The sequence below is a fragment of the Oncorhynchus kisutch genome, linkage group LG16 (assembly GCF_002021735.2).
Source record: "Oncorhynchus kisutch isolate 150728-3 linkage group LG16, Okis_V2, whole genome shotgun sequence".
Taxonomy (NCBI): domain Eukaryota; kingdom Metazoa; phylum Chordata; class Actinopteri; order Salmoniformes; family Salmonidae; genus Oncorhynchus; species Oncorhynchus kisutch.
In genome coordinates, this window is record NC_034189.2 from 25,959,516 (window position 1) to 25,981,093 (window position 21,578).

General features: G+C 41.7%; 1 protein-coding gene across 1 annotated transcript in view; it reads left to right on the forward strand.

Moving 5' to 3' along the window:
- The window catches only part of LOC109906524 (B cell scaffold protein with ankyrin repeats 1), a 34,598-nt gene extending 13,385 nt beyond the window's left edge, over positions 1 to 21,213 (forward strand). Inside the window, exons 6-16 of the mRNA XM_020504253.2 lie at positions 72 to 214; positions 1,806 to 1,920; positions 5,271 to 5,467; positions 12,324 to 12,387; positions 12,728 to 12,952; positions 17,017 to 17,079; positions 17,309 to 17,490; positions 18,178 to 18,241; positions 19,351 to 19,380; positions 19,950 to 20,029; positions 20,993 to 21,213. Coding sequence (XP_020359842.1) covers positions 72 to 214; positions 1,806 to 1,920; positions 5,271 to 5,467; positions 12,324 to 12,387; positions 12,728 to 12,952; positions 17,017 to 17,079; positions 17,309 to 17,490; positions 18,178 to 18,241; positions 19,351 to 19,380; positions 19,950 to 20,029; positions 20,993 to 21,022 — 1,193 coding nt within the window. The 3' untranslated portion in view covers positions 21,023 to 21,213. The remainder of the gene's footprint in view (positions 1 to 71; positions 215 to 1,805; positions 1,921 to 5,270; positions 5,468 to 12,323; positions 12,388 to 12,727; positions 12,953 to 17,016; positions 17,080 to 17,308; positions 17,491 to 18,177; positions 18,242 to 19,350; positions 19,381 to 19,949; positions 20,030 to 20,992) is intronic.
- The last annotated feature ends 365 nt before the right edge of the window (positions 21,214 to 21,578 follow it).

Here is a 21,578-nt window from a genome sequence, read left to right on the forward strand (position 1 = left end):
ACCATGGTTTCTAAAATGATGATGCCCAATGCTTATGAGACAAGTTTATATAATTTGTTTTCCTGTTGCAGACTTACAAGCAGGAAGTGTGGGCGTAACACTGTACTGCAGTGGGGTGGCAATGGGAAAGGCCCATCTGCAGTACTACAGCAGCATGGAGGAGATGGCTCGCCTTCTGACCAGGGTGGCAGACCCTGTGGACTTCATGTGCCAGGTACAGTTGAAGTCGGAAATTTACATACACCTTAGCCAAATACATTTAAACTCAGTTTTTCACAATTCCTGACATTTAATCCTCATAAAAATTCCCTGTCTTAGGTCAGTTAGGATCACCACTTTATTTTAAGGATGTGAAATGTCAGAATAATAGTAGAGAGTGATTTATTTCAGCCTTTATTTCTTTCATCACATTCCCAGTGGGTCAGAAGTTTACATATACTCAATTAGTATTTGGTAGCATTGCCTTTAAATTGTTTAACTTGGGTCAAATGTTTTGGTAGTCTAACACAAGCTTCCCACAATAAGTTGGGTAAATTTTGGCCCATCCCTCCTGACAGAGCTGGTGTAACTGAGTCAGGTTTGTAGGGCTCCTTGCTCGTACATGCTTTTTCAGTTCTGCCCACAAATTTTCTATAGGTTTGAAGTCAGGGCTTTGAGATGGCCACTCCAATACCCTGACATTGTTGTCCTTAAGCCATTGTGCCACAACTTTGGAAGTATGCTTGGGGTCATGGTCCATTTGGAAGACCCATTTGGGACCAAGCTTTAACTTCCTGACTGATGTCTTGAGATGTTGCTTCAATATATCCACGCAATTTTCCTACCTCATGATGCCATCTATTTTGTGATGTGCACCAGTCCCTCCTGCAGCAAAGCACCCTCAACAACATGATGCTGCCACCCTCGTGCTTCACGGTTGGAATGGTGTTCTTCAGATTGCAAGCCTCCCCCTTTTTCCTCCAAACATAACAATGGTTATTATGGCCAAACAGTTCTATTTTTGTTCCATCAGACCAGAGGACATTTCTCCAAAATGTACAATCTTTGTCCCCCTGTGCATTTGCAAGCTGTAGTCTGGCTTTTTTTATGATGGTTTTGGAGCAGTAACTCAAATGTAAATGTACAGGAGAGCACACTATAGTACTCAAATTATTTATCAATTTATGACTGAACCAACGTTTCATTGGAGGATTTGGAGAAAGGGTTTTAGAGAGGAACATAAAGCATGCAAGGTAAACAACATGCATTCATTTAAACCCATTTGAGAGACTAATTAATGGAATGAATCAGCATATTCCTGCTGACGTTGATGTTGTTTACTTCCTCTCTTTGAAAGCCAGCTGACTGCAACTCAGTTAAAAAGCCAATTGATTATGCACATGAACACTTATGTTGATTAGACCTAATTTGCTGAAGTTTCAACCCTTTGAATCAGTCCTGTTCAAGCTGCCAAAATTGGGTTTTCTTTTTTGAGAAAAAAAATGAATGAATTAAAATGTATTTAAAAAATCATCGGATCAGGAAGGCATCAAAATTAGACACTTCAAAACAGAAAACTCTGAGTATACCAAGCATTAGGAACACATTCCTAATATTAATTCACATGTCTAGCAGTTGACATAGCTGAAGTGACTTGACTATGACAGTGTGCTAGCGTTACAAAATTCTAGAAACTTTCCCAAAATTCCTCAGGAATTTAGGTGGGAAGATTCCCAGAATCAAGAGGATTTAGCAGAAAAACATTTTGGTGAAAGTGACCAGAATTTTACAACCCTTTGCTCATGCATCCTATCCTGTGATCTCAGTCTCTTCAGGTGTCCTCTGTAGAGAAGCTGGACCAAAGGCTGTCCTCCATGCTGTTGGAAGCCATGCCCTCCACAGGCTTCCAGGGACTGCAGGGATATGACCCACCCGAAGGCGGTAAGTGTACTGTTCTCTGTACCCCCTCGACAATCCAGTCAATTGAATGATCTGCTGACATTCATATTTTATGTTATATGATATTTAAATATCAATATATGAGTAAATACGTCTATAATACATCTATGTATTTCCCAATTTGAATCTGACTCAACCAAATGTTGTAGTTGAACTGTAGTTTGTAAGTAATCCTGAATCTGTGCAGTAACTTTGTGATAAATACTGTTGTATAGGCTGTTGACCAGGCTCTATCTGAACTACAGTCTGCCTTAAATGTATTATAGAAAAACTTAATTGACCTGAAATTAGTATTGAATGCAGGTAAAACGAAGTATATGTTCTCTAGAGCAGTGGTTCTCAAACTTTTATAGTCCCGTACCCCTTCAAACATTCAACCTGCAGCTGCGTACCCCCTCTAGCACCAGGGTCAGTGTACTCTCAAATGTTGTTTTTTTGCCATCATTGTAAGCCTTCCACACACACACACTATACGATACATTCATTAAACATAAGAATGAGTGAGTTTGTCACAACCCGGCTTGTGGGAAGTGACAAAGACCTCTTATAGGACCAGGGCACAAATAATAATAATCAATCATTTAGCTGTTTATTTAGCCATCTCACATATAAAACCTTATTTGTTCATCGAAAAATTGTGAATAACTCACCACAGGTTAATGAGAAGGGTGTGCGTGAAAGGATGCTCATAACTCTGCAATGTTGGGTTGTATTGGAGAGAGTCTCAGTCTTAAATCATTATATTTAGTTTTCATGCTAGTGATGGCCGAGAATCCACTCTCACATACTGTACACTACCGTTCAAAAGTTTGAGGTCACTTAGAAATGTCCTTGTTTTTGAAAGAAAAGCAAAAAAATTTGTCCATTTAAAATAACATAAAATTGGCCAAAAATACAGTGTAGACATTGTAAATGTTGTAAATGACTATTGCAGCTGGAAACGACTGATTATTTTATGGAATATCTACATAGGCATTCAGAGGCTCGTTATCAACAACCATCACTTCTGTGTTCCAATGGCACGATGTCACAATCGTTTGTAGAAACGGACCAAGGCGCAGTGGATGTTGAATTCCACATAATTTTGATGATAAAGTGAAACTTAACAAAGACAAAAAAAAATAAACAATTAAATAACAACGAACCATGACTACAGAGGTGCTACATGCACTAACTCAAAACACAATATCCCACAAACACAGGAGGGAAAAACAGCTACTTAAAATATGATCCCCAATTAGAGCTAACGATTACCAGCTGCCTCTAATTGAGAATCTTACAAATCACCAACATAGAAATAATAACCTAGAACCCCACATAGAAATAATAAACTAGAATACCCCCCAGTCACGCCCTGACCTACTTCACCATAGAGAAACAATGGCTCTCTATGTTCAGGGCGTGACCTAATCCAAGTTTATCATTTAAAAGGCTAATTGATCATTAGAAAACCCTTTTGCAATTATTTTAAGCACAGCTGAAAACTGTTCTGATTAAAGAAGCAATAAAACTGGCATCAGCATTTGTGGGTCGATTACAGGCTCAAAATGGCCAGAAACAAATAACTTTCTTCTGAAACTCGTCAGTCTATTCTTCTTCTGAGAAATTAAGGCTATTCCATGCGAGAAATCTCGTACAACACTGTATACTACTCCCTTCACAGAACAGTGCAAACTGGCTCTAACCAGAATAGAAAGAAGAGTGGGAGGCCCAGGTGCACAACTGAGCAAGAACATTAGTGTCTAGTTTGAAAAAACAGACGCCTCACAAGTCCTCAACTGGCAGCTTCATTAAATAGTACCCGCAAAACACCAGTCTCAACGTCAACAGTGAAGAGGCGACTCCGGGATGCTGGCCTTCTAGGCAGAGAAAAAGCCATATCTCAGACTGGCTAATAAAAAGATTAAGATGGGCAAAAGAACACAGACACTGGACAGTGGAACTCTGCCTAGAAGGCCAGCATCCCGGAGTTGCCTCTTCACTGTTGATGTTGAGACTGGCGTTTTGTATTTAAGGTATTTAATGTATATGAATGCAGTTGTCACTTCATTAATGCCGATAGATGCAGTTTATCGTAGTGCACTGAACTTTATTATGGCTGACAATTTTAGTACTCATCACTGCATTCTCTACCAGAAAGCTGGTTGGCCCTCTTTTGTAATAGGGCTTTGGTCTCTACTGAGTTAGAACAATCTTCAACATGTTCTTACATTTGATGTTTATTTTTTTATTTCACTTTTATTTAACCAGGTAGGCAAGTTGAGAACAAGTTCTCATTTACAATTGCGACCTGGCCAAGATAAAGCAAAGCAGTTCGACAAACAGACAACGACACAGAGTTACACATGGAGTAAAACAAACATACAGTCAATAATACAGTATAAACAAGTCTATATACGATGTGAGCAAATGAGGTGAGAAGGGAGGTAAAGGCAAAAAAAGGCCATGGTGGCAAAGTAAATACAATATAGCAAGTAAAACACTGGAATGGTAGATTTGCAATGGAAGAATGTGCAAAGTAGAAATAAAAATAATGGGGTGCAAAGGAGCAAAATAAATAAATAAATTAAATACAGTAGGGAAAGAGGTAGTTGTTTGGGCTAAATTATAGGTGGGCTATGTACAGGTGCAGTAATATGTGAGCTGCTCTGACAGTTGATGCTTAAAGCTAGTGAGGGAGATAAGTGTTTCCAGTTTCAGAGATTTTTGTAGTTTGTTCCAGTCATTGGCAGCAGAGAACTGGAAGGAGAGGCGGCCAAAGAAAGAATTGGTTTTGGGGGTGACCAGAGAGATATACCTGCTGGAGCGTGTGCTACAGGTGGGAGATGCTATGGTGACCAGCGAGCTGAGATAAGGGGGGACTTTACCTAGCAGGGTCTTGTAGATGACATGGAGCCAGTGGGTTTGGCGACGAGTATGAAGCGAGGGCCAGCCAACGAGAGCGTACAGGTCGCAATGGTGGGTAGTATATGGGGCTTTGGTGACAAAACGGATTGCACTGTGATAGACTGCATCCAATTTGTTGAGTAGGGTATTGGAGGCTATGTTCTGATGCCTCGATGGTAATTGAGGACCTTATTACTGATTAATGTGTTTGTCTTTCTGCATTTTGTATTTATGTGATGTGTGTATTTACTGTAATTTACGTAATTCAGGGCTCATCTGTAAAAGAGACATTGATCTCAGTATGACTCCCTGATAAAATAATGGTTAAATAAAACTGTAATATGCATACACATCTCAAACTAGAGACTATCTATCTGACTACATTTTAGGGTGGTTTCTGTCTGCACCTAACCCTAACCCACTTAAACATCTCCTACCATAACCAGAGACGCTCCCAGAGGACGTGCCGTCACTTCTCCACTTTGCAGCCCAGAACGGGTTTAAAGACGTCGCCGGTGTGTTGCTACAATGTCCTGGGTCGAAAAGAGCTCTGTGCACAACTAACCGCCAAGGTCAGACACCCGCTGAGATCGCCCAACATAATGGCCACGATGAGCTCCATGTAGTGCTGCAACAGACCCTGGTAAGTACATGCCTCAGGTCTGAGTAGGAGTGCTGATCTAGGATCAGGTTCCCCACCTGTCCGTGTAACCTTATCTGTTGCGCTCTAAAAGGCGAAACATACTCTGAGAAGCTTTGTGAATATTGGCTCAGCTTTCCTAAAAACACGCGGCTGGAACATGTTTGTACTGTGATGTGCTGTTATTGTCCTGCTCGGGCAGCCTAGTTCAACGGGTACCCCGCACTCCCATTACCAGGATTCATAACATTCTCATTCTCTCAAATTACAAAATTATTTAATGATGTATGATTTATTACTATATATTAGTACATCAGGGCACCCGTCCAGTATTGAAGAAAAAAAAGACTTGTGAAAAAATACATTATTGCCAAAATAACTAAAATTAGTATAGTAATAATTGATGAATCTGAAGGTATGAATTATTTTAAGAATCAATTGTAGTTCCTTGCCAGAATAACAAGACAACACAACTACTTGATTTAATTACAGTCAAGGTATTTACAAAACATAATGGGAATGATCATGGAAAGGTGGGAAGTGGAATGAAAGATGAGAAGAGAAGACCTGAATATTAAGGATGTTATACTCCGTCTGTGAGAAAAGTCTGCTGCATCTGTTGTTCAGGCCGCATGGAAAGAGCAAAAGGGAAGATGGTTGTCTCTTTTCTTGTTGCTCCTTTTTCTCTCCTCTGAGTTGGGTGGTTCCTTGGGCTGCTCCTCTGGGTTGTGTCCCTTGTTGCTCTGTTTATTGCCTCTTTCCTTGAGTTGCAGAGACTGTACCCTGATTGTCTTCTCCTTGTGTCCTTGAAGAACGTTACCTTAAGTGTACCGTTCAGGCTACACTAACTCTTTGAGTCTTAAGTCTTTGATAGGCCTGCAAAAATTGAGGTTATTTGCCCTCCTTGAGGAGCTGATGAGCCCAGAGCAGGGCAGAGAGGTCCAGGATAAGAGGTCCAGGAAAGAAGAGTGAGGGAAAAACTTTTGTTACCCAGAGAGAGGGTCCTTGGAGAAGTCAATTTAAGCTATAATAGTCCAGCATTATAGACAATACAGTATCATGTTCAACATTGCTTAACATATGACAAAACGACATCGCTACAACGATTGATTCACTTTGAAAGTAGCTAATGGCTCTGTGTCAGCAGCCCAAGCTTTGGGTTTCTCTTCCTAGTGACAGCCGTTTTCACATCAAATTATTCTCTGAGATGGCTATTCGTCAAAGCTACTGTAACTGGAAGAGCTGCTGAAAACCTACATGTCAAGAAGGTGAACAACAAAGACAGCAGTGTACTCAGGAATGCACTTAACCAGGGGCGGTACAGAGACATTCCATAAATAATCAACATGGCAGTAGAGGTGGAAGGAGGCTGGTGGAAGCCTTAGGAGTACTGGGTCACCTCATCCTCCAGGGATGAGCCACTATCTCCATGCCTTCATCCCCCAACCACGCCACCTTTTACCATTTTCCCCCTGATGGGTAATGGAAAAGCACGCTCATTTGCGTCCTTCTGCTCCTCCTTATCCTCTCTCTCTCCTCTTTTCTAATCTGTCACTCCTGCGCCTTATATAAGTTTTCTGGTCGCAACACCCCGGTGGAGGATTCCAAGGCCGGTGCTTGTTCATGAAGTCACAGTGGCGTGTCGGGGAGAGAGTAGTGTGCGTCGTCGGCATACATTGGAGCAATTATGCGATGCCTAACGCAGAAACTTCTTGCGTAAATGGCATGTTTTTTCTTCTTCTTCTCATAATATGGTGAGAGCCTCGCCCGGCTCAACCCCCATCTCCCTGCGATATGAAAGGAGAGGGGGGTGCGCCGTTTACTCACTAATGACGAGTGATCCAAATGTAATCGGTAGGCTATGCGTCTGTATGTCCGTTAGCTAAACCCAGAGGAGCTTGCCTTTTTATGATGCGTGCTCTCCACAATGGAAATCACAGTAGCCAGTGAAGATAGCAAATGATTTAGAATATCTCGTACTGGAGTAGGCACCCCAATGGTGCAACATCTTCAACAATAAAGAGATGCAGCATTTTCAGCAGAGCCTATCCTCAAAAGGTCTATTTGGTTCTACAGTATTTATACACCAATTCCATGACTGATAGTGATCAAATTGTAATATTCATTCACTCTCAAATTGTCAGCATTTTGCAGAATAAGGAATTCCTTGCCAGTAATACCAAGAGGCAAACAGAAAAACAGAAAAGAGATGTAGAGATGGGCCTGTGTTTACAGGCTCGTGAGTAGCAAACAGAGAGCCAATCTAGGCTCAACTGTATCCACATCAACTGTGCCTGCCCGGGATATATCCTTTTTTTTTTTAACCAAGAGTATAACAATAATAGTTAAATGTACACCGTTATAGTTAGAGTTGATTGAAACTGTAAATTGCCACCCTCTCCTGAACTTAAACGGTACTAGAAAACAGCCTTGCCTTATGCTTACCCTAGCCTTATCCTTGTCTACCACAACTAGTCTAGTTAAGACCGGATTCCTTTCAGGAGCGTAGCTGCTTCTCCCCGTGTCTCCAAACAGAGCAGCGGATTGCCCAATGGGAGACTTAGACACTACAACAGCTGAGGAATGTGTATTATCCTCTGGCAATGCTGCTAATTGCGAGAGATTGCAGATGGAGCCAAGGCTGATCGCCTTGATCGGATTGCTCCAGCTCATTGAAAAACTCACTGTCTCTGTGTTTTGGGAAAACTGACGGCGGGACGGAGGAAGAGGAGGGCATGGGTGTCCCACAGAGGTCACTCCCTTGGGAATACACATAATTCCGTAAGCAGCTGGCGGCCATGTTTTTTGCTGAATAGTTACGCACCGGCAATAACGCATGTTTCCTTGGTCTTTTTCCACAGAATAAATTCAAATGAACTGAAATCCACTCATAAATGCCAGTATAATCCATGAGGTAACCTACAGGTGTGTTTAAAAAGCTGTCAAACCATCATGTTCCCCCCTGACGAATTCTACAACCTGGCCATAGTAAATAGTCAATCATAACATAACATACATTGAGTACACAAAACATTAAGAACATCGGCTCTTTCCATGACAGACTGACCAGGTGAATCAAGGTGAAAGTTAAGATCCCTTATTGATGTCACTTGTTAAATCAACTTCAATCAGTGTAGATGCAAGGGAGGAGACAGGTTAAATAAGGATTTTCAGCCTTGAGACAATTCAGACATGGATTGTGTATAGTGTGAATGGGCAAGACAAACCATTTAAGTGCCTTTGAACAGGGTATGGTAGTAGATGCCAGGCACACCGGTTCCTGTCAAGAATTGCAACGCTGCTGGTTTTTCACGCTCAACAGTTTCCCATGTATATGAAGAATGGTCCACCACCCAAAGGGCATCCAGCCAACTTGACACAACTGTGGGAAGCATTGGGATCAACATGGGCCAGCATCCCTAGGGAACGCTATCGACACCTTGTAGAGTCCATGCCTTGATGAATTGAGGCTGTTCCACTGAGTTACATTATTTTCCGGAGTTGATTATCCCTTTTAACATGGCTATAAATTGCTGCTAGAAATGTGTTCATTTGCAGGTAGAAATGTGTTCAACATCCACTGATGTACAGTAGCTAGCAAGTTAACAAGCTACAGTAGTTGCCTTGGTAACCAAACAGAACATACTTGCTAATGTAGTTGACCAAACCATCAGTCCTAGCTTGCTGTTATGAAAATCAAATTCAACATTGCCAATAATGGTTTCAATTAGACTTTTGCTTTCAAAAGCAGCTCAAACTTAACTATATTCATTGAATTCTACTGATATGCCGTGAGTTATAGGGAAATAACGCACGCTCTAGAATGCCCTTTAAGCCAAAGCATTTCTACCTGCAAATTAACACATTTCTAGCTGCAAATACATACAATTATAGCCATGGTATAAAAGGGTTAATCAACTCGTGGAAGGTTAGTTCCACTCCTCTAGCATGTCTTGGAACACACCTTCCACGTCAATAGTTTGTTTCCATAGAATGCATAGCCCCCTCGTTGATTATCTTTTACATACAGTTGTTTTGAGTAATACATCATTTGATTCAAATTCAATTCTATGGGTTAATCTTGGTTGCTGTGGTAACCTCTGATGTGCTGTATAATGAAACCTTTCAGGCCATTTATGTAAAAAGGTCAGTGTATTTCAGCTGACCAAGGGCTGTTATTGGGTTGACCAAGCTCAGTTAGCATAGTGGTTTTATTACCCCTAGCCATGTGTCAGCCCCTCCCTCTGCCAATGAATCAAGCTATGATGTATTAGTGCTTTGGAGGGGGACAAGAGGCTGTCTGTCAATACAGTCAAGACGAATGGCCCCTCTACCCCTGAATACGGCCATAACACTGACATGGTCTACTTAACGATCACTGTTGATCTGGGACTGCCGGTCTCCAAGGCGCCACGCTTCTCCAGCGTTAATGAGCTGTGAACTGTCGGTTAGGGAGATGAGAAACAAACATTACCACAGAGATTGTTAGTAGCTCCAACTGTAACGGCTTTCTAATTGTAATATTATAATATAATCACTGTTTAATGCTATCCTTTTGGGGCCTCCCTTCCTAAATGAAACAATATATTTATACCTAAGTGTTTATAGTTGCACAGCATGCCAGATTATGTTATTTCTCAGATGGAATTGCCCAAGTGTAACTGAGGTGGTTCCGGTAAACATGCTTACGTGATTAGCAAACGTATTGAACTCCGGCGGGCTAACACAGAATCGTGGCGTGCAGGAGACCTGGGTGTGAAACCCAGTTGGTTACACATGCACAAGAAAGGGGCTACTTTAGGAGGCCAATATGGCCCAGGTCTACTGAACATGGAGATTTTGTTCTCCAAGTCATTGTATTTGTCTTTCCACGTTTAACGTCACATGCACACATACAGTGAAATGTCTTTTCTTGCCAACTCCAAACCCAAACAATGCAATAATCAATAACAAGGTGATACTAGGGAGGGGGGGGGGGGGGGCACATCTTAGTGGTAGGCTACAGTGAGAGGCATTTAGCTGGCTTAATGGAACTTTAAAACGATTCATTAAAGCTGTGCATCCACAATTGTTAGTTATTTGGCACATGCACTCCTATTATATGTTAATGTGAAGTCAATAACGTTCTATAAAGACGAGAGAGAAATGACACACTGATTGTACTGACTTGTCCTACAGAGCAAAGCAGTAATGATTTTTTTCCCCTCCTTCTTTTAAAAACGTTTAAATTCTCCAGGGACTCCACTGATGTGTACCATGTTGACGGTCAAATTGCAGTATAGAAGTCTTGTGTTTCCCCTTCGTTGGGTCTGTGATGCCCTTTGCATGCCAACTTGATTTGCATAAGCGAACTGTCAGACTGCAGGATTTGTACAGGATTTGCATAGCATTTGAATGAAACGGTCACCCTGTCTTCGTCAGGGAGTGACTGTGGTGCTTTCAGCTTTTGTTCAACAGGCGACAGGTCCAGCGCTGCTAAAACATGACCTATTAAAGTTAATATTATACATGATGTGTATAGCCAGGACAGTGAAGGACATTTTCTACATCTGATACAAAGTGCTCAGTGTTCGAGTGACGTTTCACAAGTCAGCAAGCAATGATGGCATGATATCAAACAGCTGGCTCAAGCGCTTAGTCCAAAAACACATATCTGAATAAGATAATAATTCCTCAATACTACAGTCTTCAAGTGGAAACATGTTTCGCTACTGTACAACATCAAAGCATCATTTATTTTAATTTTATTCTCTGTGGATTGTCCATGTTTAATGAGCTTGTTTTGTCAACTATCTGTTGAGCTTCCTGTCATTCTTGAATTAATATATTCATAACAGAAAATACATAATATGCAGTATCAAGAAGTGTAATATTGCAATGGAGTGGCTGTGTTGCTTAGGAACAGCAGGAAAATGCTTGGAGTTGAGTGCAACATTTTTTGTTTGTTATTGCTTTCCATGTTAATCATAAAAATATCTAATTCTGTATCGGTACTAGTATGATTCAGAACATTCCCACAACACGAGTCTCTGGTCTTGGTGAGCTACGATAATGGTTGTGCCGATTTGACTTCCATCCCAACACAAACACACTTGTTGAAAAGATGAACCAATTATGGTCGTCAGGATTGACATTGACCGTTTGAATCAGGTGTGTTACAGTAGGTCTTTGGAAGATGTGCATTGATTTCAGGTCAAACAAGAACGAACGAATTAGCAAACCTTTTCCCTGTCGTAGTTGTTATCTAGTCCCACTCTTTTCCCTGTTCGACCTTAAGAAAATAAAACGATAACTTGCGAGCTGGGAAAATAAGCATCTTGTCTGAAGTGCATTTTGTCAATAGCACCTTTACTGGTTACCACAGGCAAAACAGTCAGCCCCTATCAAACGCTGAGCCTTGAATCGCCACTAAATAATATGTTTGAATGGATAGGGGTAGATTGTCTGTGATCGTTTGATTAGTCTGATTACCCCTCTGGCACTGAGTATGTTATTGGGCAGAGGGCCACAAACAACAGCCTGGTATTCCTAGCACTGTTTACTGTATTGAATCTTCTAGGGGATGTTTGTTTTGGGTCTCTCATCGAACCAGCATAGCATTTCATAATGTATCAGGACACACAAAGTAACAGAGGGGAAACGCATATTGTACTCCGCATTACTGTCAACGTAGGCAGTAGAGTAGAATCTGGAGGTGCTTACAGAGGAACGGGAGTGACATTTGACTATTTTAAATCTTGTTTTTCCATAACAAGGTGTCTTTGCACAAGGATTTCCATGACATTGAAACCTGTGTTGTATTAATGTCATGCATTGCTGGCAGAGTGTAGTAATCAGTGTCCATGGTCTGTCGTTACAGAATATGTTCAACGTGGGCAAGGACAGTGATGAAAGCAGTATCTATGAGATGATGTGCACAGCAGGTGAGTGGAGGAACGATGGTGAACATTTGATTGGATTGTTTAACCAGCTCAATGTGTGGCATTGCCATCTTTGTTTTCATATTGTTCATTCAATAGATTGTCATCCTAGCAGGGGGTCGGTGACGGACCGTAATACGGTTTCTGATTTAGTATGACATCATGATTGCCACACTGGAAAGCGGGAATCCACAGCTACATTCAGTGGATGTAATTTGATGAAAATGGGATGCACCATACTGGATGGTTTGAGCTTGACCCTGACTCATGCAAGCTATTGCTTCTCTAGCAGTAGTATTCAACCCCATATTATGTATGAATATTGTTTATAATAATCTTACAGGGAATCCCAGTGCTCCAGACACTCAGAGAGAGGAGCAGGGAGAGGGGGATGAGGTGGGGGAGGATGAGGAGGACCTGTACGCCCCGCTAGGTGTAAATGATGAAGAGTATGACACCATCTTCACCTCCAGCAGCGCTGTCGTTATTGCTAACAGACCACCGGCGCCCACACCCCGGCCCGAAACTACCTCCGTCAAAGAGGACAGCACCCCCTTTATAGCTCAAGGTAGGACTAGACTAGACACTGGGTTGTGTTCAATAGGCACGAAACAGGAGAAAACGGATTGAGATTGAGAAGATCCGACATTATCTTGTCCAATGAGAATGGTCATTGTCTTTTTCCGTTTCAAAACTTTGAACTACAGTGCCTTGCGAAAGCCCCCTTGAACTTTGCGACCTTTTGCCACATTTCAGGCTTCAAACATAAAGATATAAAACTGTATTTTTTTGTGAAGAATCAACAACAAGTGGGACACAATCATGAAGTGGAACGACATTTCTTGGATATTTCAAACTTTTTTAACAAATCAAAAACTGAAGAATTGGGCGTGCAAAATTATTCAGCCCCCTTAATTAATACTTTGTAGCGCCACCTTTTGCTGCGATTACAGCTGTAAGTCGCTTGGGGTATGTCTCTATCAGTTTTGCACATCGAGAGACCAACATTTTTTCCCATTCCTCCTTGCAAAACAGCTCGAGCTCAGTGAGGTTGGATGGAGAGCATTTGTGAACAGCAGTTTTCAGTTCTTTCCACAGATTCTCGATTGGATTCAGGTCTGAACTTTGACTTGGCCATTCTAACACCTGGATATGTTTATTTTTGAACCATTCCATTGTAGATTTTGCTTTATGTTTTGGATCATTGTCTTGTTGGAAGACACATCTCCGTCCCAGTCTCAGGTCTTTTGCAGACTCCATCAGGTTTTCTTCCAGAATGGTCCTGTATTTGGCTCCATCCATCTTCCCATCAATTTTAACCATCTTCCCTGTCCCTGCTGAAGAAAAGCAGGCCCAAACCATGATGCTGCCACCACCATATTTGACAGTGGGGATGGTGTGTTCAGGGTGATGAGCTGTGTTGCTTTTACGCCAAACATAACGTTTTGCATTGTTGCCAAAAAGTTCAATTTTGGTTTAATCTGACCAGAGCACCTTCTTCCACATGTTTGGTGTGTCTCCCAGGTGGCTTGTGGCAAACTTTAAACAACACTTTTTATGGATATCTTTAAGAAATGGCTTTCTTCTTGCCACTCTTCCATAAAGGCCAGATTTGTGCAATATACGACTGATTGTTGTCCTATGGACAGAGTCTCCCACCTCAGTTGTAGATCTTTGCAGTTCATCCAGAGTGATCATGGGCCTCTTGGCTGCATCTCTGATCAGTCTTCTCCTTGTCTGAGCTGAAAGTTTAGAGGGACGGCCAGGTCTTGGTAGATTTGCAGTGGTCTGATACTCCTTCCATTTAAATATTATCGCTTGCACAGTGCTCCTTGGGATGTTTAAAGCTTGGGAAATCTTTTTGTATCCAAATCCAGCTTTAAACTTCTTCACAACAGTATCTCGGACCTGCCTGGTGTGTTCCTTGTTCTTCATGATGCTCTCTGCGCTTTTAACGGACCTCTGAGACTATCACAGTGCAGGTGCATTTATACGGAGACTTGATTACACACAGGTGGATTGTATTTATCATCATTAGTCATTTAGGTCAACATTGGATCATTCAGAGATCCTCACTGAACTTCTGGAGAGAGTTTGCTGCACTGAAAGTAAAGGGGCTGAATAATTTTGCACGCCCAATTTTTCAGTTTTTGATTTGTTAAAAAAGTTTGAAATATCCAATAAATGTCGTTCCACTTCATGATTGTGTCCCACTTGTTGTTGATTCTTCACAAAAAAATACAGTTTTATATCTTTATGTTTGAAGCCTGAAATGTGGCAAAAGGTCGCAAAGTTCAAGGGGGCCGAATACTTTCGCAAGGCACTGTACATGGTGCCCTACTGAACTTGACCTTGGGTTGCTGGTATGCTTATTCTGTGACTAGCGAGTATTGCGCTTGAGCGATAGAAGATCTCAGCTAGTGCAATGCAACACGTTATTTTTGTAAACTTCAAGGGAAGTTGGTTGCTAGTTCCAGACAATTGGGTCTGATATGTACTAAATATTTCAAAGAAGTCTGGAGATTTCCTCAACCAAGAGGGGAATATGTAGCAGATGTGAAACTAGCATGTGAAGGCAGCTAAGACAAAGACAGAACTGACTGTTACAAATACACAGATCCAAATTCGCTGGCATGGGATTCTTAAATGTTCAATTTGAGCTGTGTAAATAATACAAGAGGATGAAGCTACTGATCTTAAGGGTTTATAAATAATTGATGTGTTCTTGATTTCTTTCTTTCTTGTCTTCCAAAAAGACTTTGCCTTTCTTTCCAGTTCCCTTTATCCTCTTTGAACTGTGGACTGGATCCTAAACTCTGTGCTTTGTGGGAAAAGTGATAACTTGGTTGGGGTTGGACAGGAGGAAATGTTATGTCTTGGTCATTAGTCTTTGTTGTGCACTGTAAGGGAGTCAGGCGGTGGCTGGTCCTCCAATCAACTATAAGGGTTATCTGTCCTACTTGAAGACTCTTGAAAACATGTGGTTCCATAAGCAACACTAACCGCCAATCTGCAGTAGAACAGGCCCAAAAGTATTTCTCTTGTTAACGAAATGTGATGTTATTGTGTGAACCACCACTTCTCCCCAATCTTTCAGCCCTACCCATAGATCCTGAAGCCTAGCAAAAGCAGATTACACTGCATCACAAACTCCTCAATAACAGAAGCCCAACTACTGGGCCTGGACCGCCATCTGCAACCAATCTGGGCCAGTCTCGGGCCAAGCCAGCAGCATCGGTCACTACACGTGTTTTCCATCGTTCGTGTCCCCCGACATGAGACAACACAGGATGGGAGAGAACGCGTAGGGGGATCAAGAGATTTCCACACATTAATACAGTGGAATCTTTCAACCATGCACTGATCATATTGCCTCCCTCCACTAATGAATGCATCACACACAGTGACTTAAAGACATGTTCCGGTACTTTGGCGACTAAGAAAGTATTTGTTTAAACATCCGGCTTTTAGGCTGGATGTGTCACTGTGTAATTCATGCACGCATAATCTATGAGCAGAATTACTGCCTTACCTCAATGAGCCACGAAATCTCTAGTTTGAAAGTGTCTTTTTTTCTTGAAGCTGCGCCGTGCCATTTCCCTTACATTTCCTCCCACGTGGGCCAGCCCCCTGGCAATTTTTGAGTTCTAGCTTCAGCCCATCGCATTGAGTGAAAGAGACAGGTGATGTGATGTGATAGTGTACGCAATTTTCGGGGACCATTTTTGGCACGCGAGTGCTTACTTTCAGAACTACTGTATACAACAAAAAAGTTGACCAAATGACCAGAGAATCTCTTTAAAGAAAGTCCTGACTTAAAGAAACTGGAGGAGGGTTGAGACTTTTGCTTATTGCGTCAGTGCACTGCACAGCTAGAAATAATAGACACAGTTTCGATTTTTACCTGCCGTTCTGACTGGTAAGATTATCGTAGTCCGTGTGTGGAGGAAGGATAATTAGTGTATGAGGGAGTGTCGGTATTTAAAATGGCAACCTATTTCCTGAAGAAGTGCACAATATAGGAAATAGGTTACCATTTCAGTTGCAACCTATGAGTGTGTTAGTGGGTAAAGTACATGTTGGTATGTTTGTGTGTACAAGTGGATGCGTATATCTTCAGGAAGGAAATGAAGCTTTGAAATCTGAGGAGATGACTGGGCCAGAACCCTAAAGAGGCTCCGTTACCCATCACGCCTGTCAACACCATAAGTGCAGAGAAGTAACTCCCTCAGCAAAATAAAGCAACATATCATTCTAAGTACTTACTTGCCAAATCGATAGCGTTGAGTGTATATTTTAGTCTGATTCAATGCAGTTTCATGCATCTGTATGTCTTTTACCAAACCTTGGAAGGATATTTTATTTCAAATAAAATGTACATACTAGTACGTATTTTACTGTCATTCACTTTAGAGTAAATATTATAACGTATCACTTTTTATGCAGTTGTGCAGCCTATTTGTGTCCACTGACTCGTCTACATCTGTGCCGTTTGTTTGTAAATGGAGCCATCTTGTGGAATGGCGTGAAATAGTAGACTCGTTAAAGGTAGTGGAGAAAAACACAGCGTTAGTGTTTGTAGTGTCAGTTCATCACATCTGTATTTTCTCTGACGGCAGTGTGTGTTTGCAGTGTTCCAGAAGAAGATGTCACAGAGCGATACTGAAACCCTGTATTCTCTACCCACTAAGCAAGGTAAGGCCAGGCAACAGTCAAAAGAGCATATTTCTGTCTGCATTGACGGTTGAATAGGTCAGTGATGCTAAGTATATGGAGCAATGTTAGTGCCATTTAAAATGATAGAATTATCATTCCATAAGTATAATCCATTGACAATTTCTGTCAAAATGGAAAATGATTTGTTACTGTACGTCTGGCGGACAGGGATCGATTTTTGTCTCCTTGTTATTCTGTTATTCTGTAGCACGCGGGCGAGATAGCATCTCCTCCACGTACGACACATTTGTGCCCAACCAGCTGCCTGGGCTGGAGCAGCTGATTGAGCTGCAGGAGAAGGTGAAGAGAGGCTCTCTCAGTATGGACGAGGCTCTGGAGAGGTTCAGTGACTGGCAGAGGGTCCAGAAGGGAATGGACGCCATTCAACAGGTAATAATGCGGGGAAATGAGTCTGCTGTTTCAAGACCCTGCTCACAAGGAGCAGTGCCATCAACCTTAAAGGTAGACTCAGTAATATGACATCATTATTCAGCGTGACAAAGTCATACACAGCGGGCCAACTTCCCCGCTTCCAGACGTCAACAACGGGAGAATACAGGACTGCAACTATTGGCTCTTTCCAAAGTGGGCACGCCTTAGCCTGAAAGTCTGTCTGTTTGTGCTATAATACATCAAGCTAGCATGCGCAAATTGTGAACTGTGAACATGACAGGTGACATAGGCTTTGAACACTACTCATTAATGAGTATATGGCATGTGTTATGTTGTGCATTATAAACCCGGGTAGTTTGGGTACTGGATGCTTATTGGCTGAGACAGAATTTCAGCCATGTGTATATCAGACAATATACCATGGTAAAACTACTTGTTTACTGTTCTATTTATGTTGGTAACCAGTTTATAATAGCAATAAGGCACCTTGGGTTTGCGGTATATGGCCAGTATACCACGGCTAAGGGCTGTTCTTACACACGACACGAACCAGAGTGCCTGGATTCAGCCCTTAGCCATTGTATATTGGCCATATACCACAAACCCCTGAGGTGCCTTATTGCTTAACTATGCCTTGTTGTATTATTACATGGCTGCTGTGTCTAATGTATTGTAACTCCACAGGAGAAACTACGCCAGCTGAGGGCGAGTATCATCAACAACCGAGAGGACGATGAAAGTGTCTATGGTAACCGTTTTCTACACCGAGTATACAAAACATTAAGAACACCTGCTCTTTCCATGACAGACTGACCAGGTGAATCCTGTAGAAGCTATGATCCCTTATTGATGTCACTTGTTAAATCCACTTTAATCAGTGTAGATGAAGGGGAGGAGGCAGGTTAAAGAATGATTTTTAAGCCTTGAGACAACTGAGACATGGATTGTGTGTGTCTGTCATTCAGACTGGGAATGGACAAGACAAAGATTGAAGTGCCTTTTAAACGGGGTATGGTAGTAGGTGCCAGGTGCACCGGTTTGTGTCAAGAACTGGATTTTTCACATGCAACAGCTTCCCGTGTGTCTCAAGAAGGATCCGCCACCCAAAGGACATCCAGCCACAACTGGGAAGCATCGGAGTCAACATGCGCCAGCATCTCTGTGGAACAGTTTTGAGACCTTGTAAGGTCCATACCCCAACAAATTGAGGCTGTTCTTTGGTAAAAAATAGAGGGGGGGGGTTTACGCATAATTAAGAAGATGTTCCTAATGTTTGGTGTATTCAGTGTAGACATAATTCTGACTGTAATGTTCCAAGCAGATTTCCTTTTTTGATGAGAAGAGCAAAGATTGCCAAAGCAATCCCCACTTGGAGGATAGATACTGTATGGGATCATTACCTTGACTTCTAGCAATGAGCTTACAGTTTACATAAGCCGTTGGAACAACATATATCAAGGGATCTGACATTTTGACACAAACAGTTGCTTAGTTAAGCTAGTTGGCAAGCTAGCTAGTTAACTGTTTGTGGCCTGAGTTGCAATATTATGCAAGAGCTATGAAGGCCACCTGTGTTAGAGATGTCTCTGCAAGTCCTGCAGAAGATTGGGAAGTCCTTACACTTCTAATTGAAGTCCCATTGGGTACACATCAAATGACGCCACCCTTTGTAATAGAAAGAGTTTGTGGTTGTAATTCCCACAGCTCATCTTGATGATGGTGTTTCGTCTCCAAATGAGAGTCTTGGCAGAGTTAATTTTTACATCTCTTGATAAAGGTGACATTGCTGAAAGAGAGTAGTGAGCCACATGCAGTACAGTAACACAGGCTTAACAACCCTTTCTCTTCTCTCTCCAGATAAAATCAACATCATCCATCACACACCCAGTAAGTCCTTGAAGATCCTTCGTATTCAGAGAGCGCGAGAGACTGGTGTCTTCTGTTTGTCTTTTCATTCCCTGCCTCAGTTTCTCCAGTCGTGAAATGTTTGTCCCAAAGGAACAGTTGGCTAGATAAACTCTTTTGAACAGTTTTGCTCAGAAGACTGTGAAGTCCCCAAGGCTGTGGCTTTGATGTTCTAGGTTCCATATTGCTTGAGATCTATTTATTTGCTGTGGTTGCTATGGTCTGTCTAAGTATACCACCACTAGTAAGTAGTTCAGTCTTAAAAGCTCATTTATAACATGTGGTTTATAATTGCCTTCTGATGCCCTCCATGTTCTGTAATCACCGTGAGTGCAAATATAAATTGATCAGCTTGTGAGAAGGCTGGGTAATGTTCAGTGGGCACAAAATGGGAGAAAACATTTTGAAACTGAGTGAAACGGGGGATGCACTTCACCACACTACCATAATTTGTTTTCTACATTGTGCCTTACTGAACGCGACACTGGTGTTTTGAAAGTCTGACAGTGGACTTAATATGATGTCCCTGTTGACTTCTTTCCCTTGGTTAGATGTGACTGTGAATGAATGTCGCAGAGGAAGCCAGCCGGTGGAGACGGACTTTTACAGCAAACCACTTAAAGGACAACATGTAAGTATATCATGTGTTTGTATAGGCTCTGGACAAAAGTAGTCCACTATGTAGGAAATAGGATGTCATTTGGGAGTCCATACAGTCCATGTGTTTACGTCTGTGTTGAAAATCCAACATGTCCGATCTCAGGCTGTGCCACAGCCATCCGTGACCTGGAGTCCCATAGGGCGGCTCACAATTGGCCCAGCGTCGCCCTGGTTAGGGGAGGGTTTGACCGGAGGGATTCCCTTGGCTCACCGCGCTCTAGCGACTCCCTGTGGCGAGCCGGGGGTCTGCACGCTGTCTTCAGTCGTCTGTTGAACTGTTTTTACTCCGACAGATTGGTGCGGCTGGCTTCCTGGTTAAGTGAGCAGGTGTTAAGAAGCAGCGAGGCCTCCCAAGCCCATTGGGAGTTGCAGCGATGAGACAAGATCGTAACTACCAATTGGATATCACGAAATTGGGGAGAAAAGAGGGTGAAATTACAAAGGCATATATAAAACATAGATACAATTTAAACATGTCACCATGACATTTGATTATATATTTTGAGTTCTTGTTGATAGAAATATGGTAAGCCATGGCTTTCATCTTTAAAAAATGGCTGATTTAACTAAGGTCCAAGTATTGTACATTTGCTTTTCTGTCAAATTTCATCTGGAAAGCAGACAGAAGTTAAACGGTGAAGTTAAGTAAGCATATGAATTACTAAAGCTGTTGCAGTGTGTCACCTTTATTTAACTAGGCAAGTCAGTTAAGAACAAATTCTTATTTACAATGATGGCCTACCCCGGCCAAACCTGGACGACAATGGGCCAATTGTTCGCAGCCATATGGGACTCCCAATCACAGCCAAATGTGATATAGCCTGGATTCGAACCAGGGACTGTAGTGACACCTAGTTGTAATACAATTTCTAAATAATGACTTCATTAATTTATTCATATGATTTTATTTTAACAATTTTCCATACTCTCATAGGTGCCATCAAACAAGAAACAAGACATTTAAGTTATTTGTCTTGATCTCATCCATTCTGAAGAACCAAGCACTTCTAGATAGAAATGAATATGTCTGTGTCCCGCATCCCTATAAGATACCAATACATGGTAAATGTAACGTGATAAAGATGGCCATATCCGTTATATGACTATGTTCATTAAGTTATTTTTTTAATTAAATCATTTTATTTCACAACGTCATGCAATTGTATCTGGGGTGTATAACTCATACAGTCTGTGGTTATACTGTAGGGGTATGGGGTAAGTCATTTCCTCATTCTGTCTGTGTTACATACATACTAAATGAACACAACTCACCTACATAATATACGGTACTATACAGTTTGCTCAGGATTTGTACCTGATTAATCGAATCTTCTCATTCGATGGTTGGGATCAGTTGAATGGGTTGTGATTGGTCTGCAGGGCATAATAGTTCATTAGAAGTCCTACTCTGCCCTCTAGTGGACAAGGAAAACCCCTACACCTTAAGACTTAATACATTTCTAAGAGATATTCTTCAAGGTTCTATGTGTATCATGAGTATGACAGTACATATCACAAAG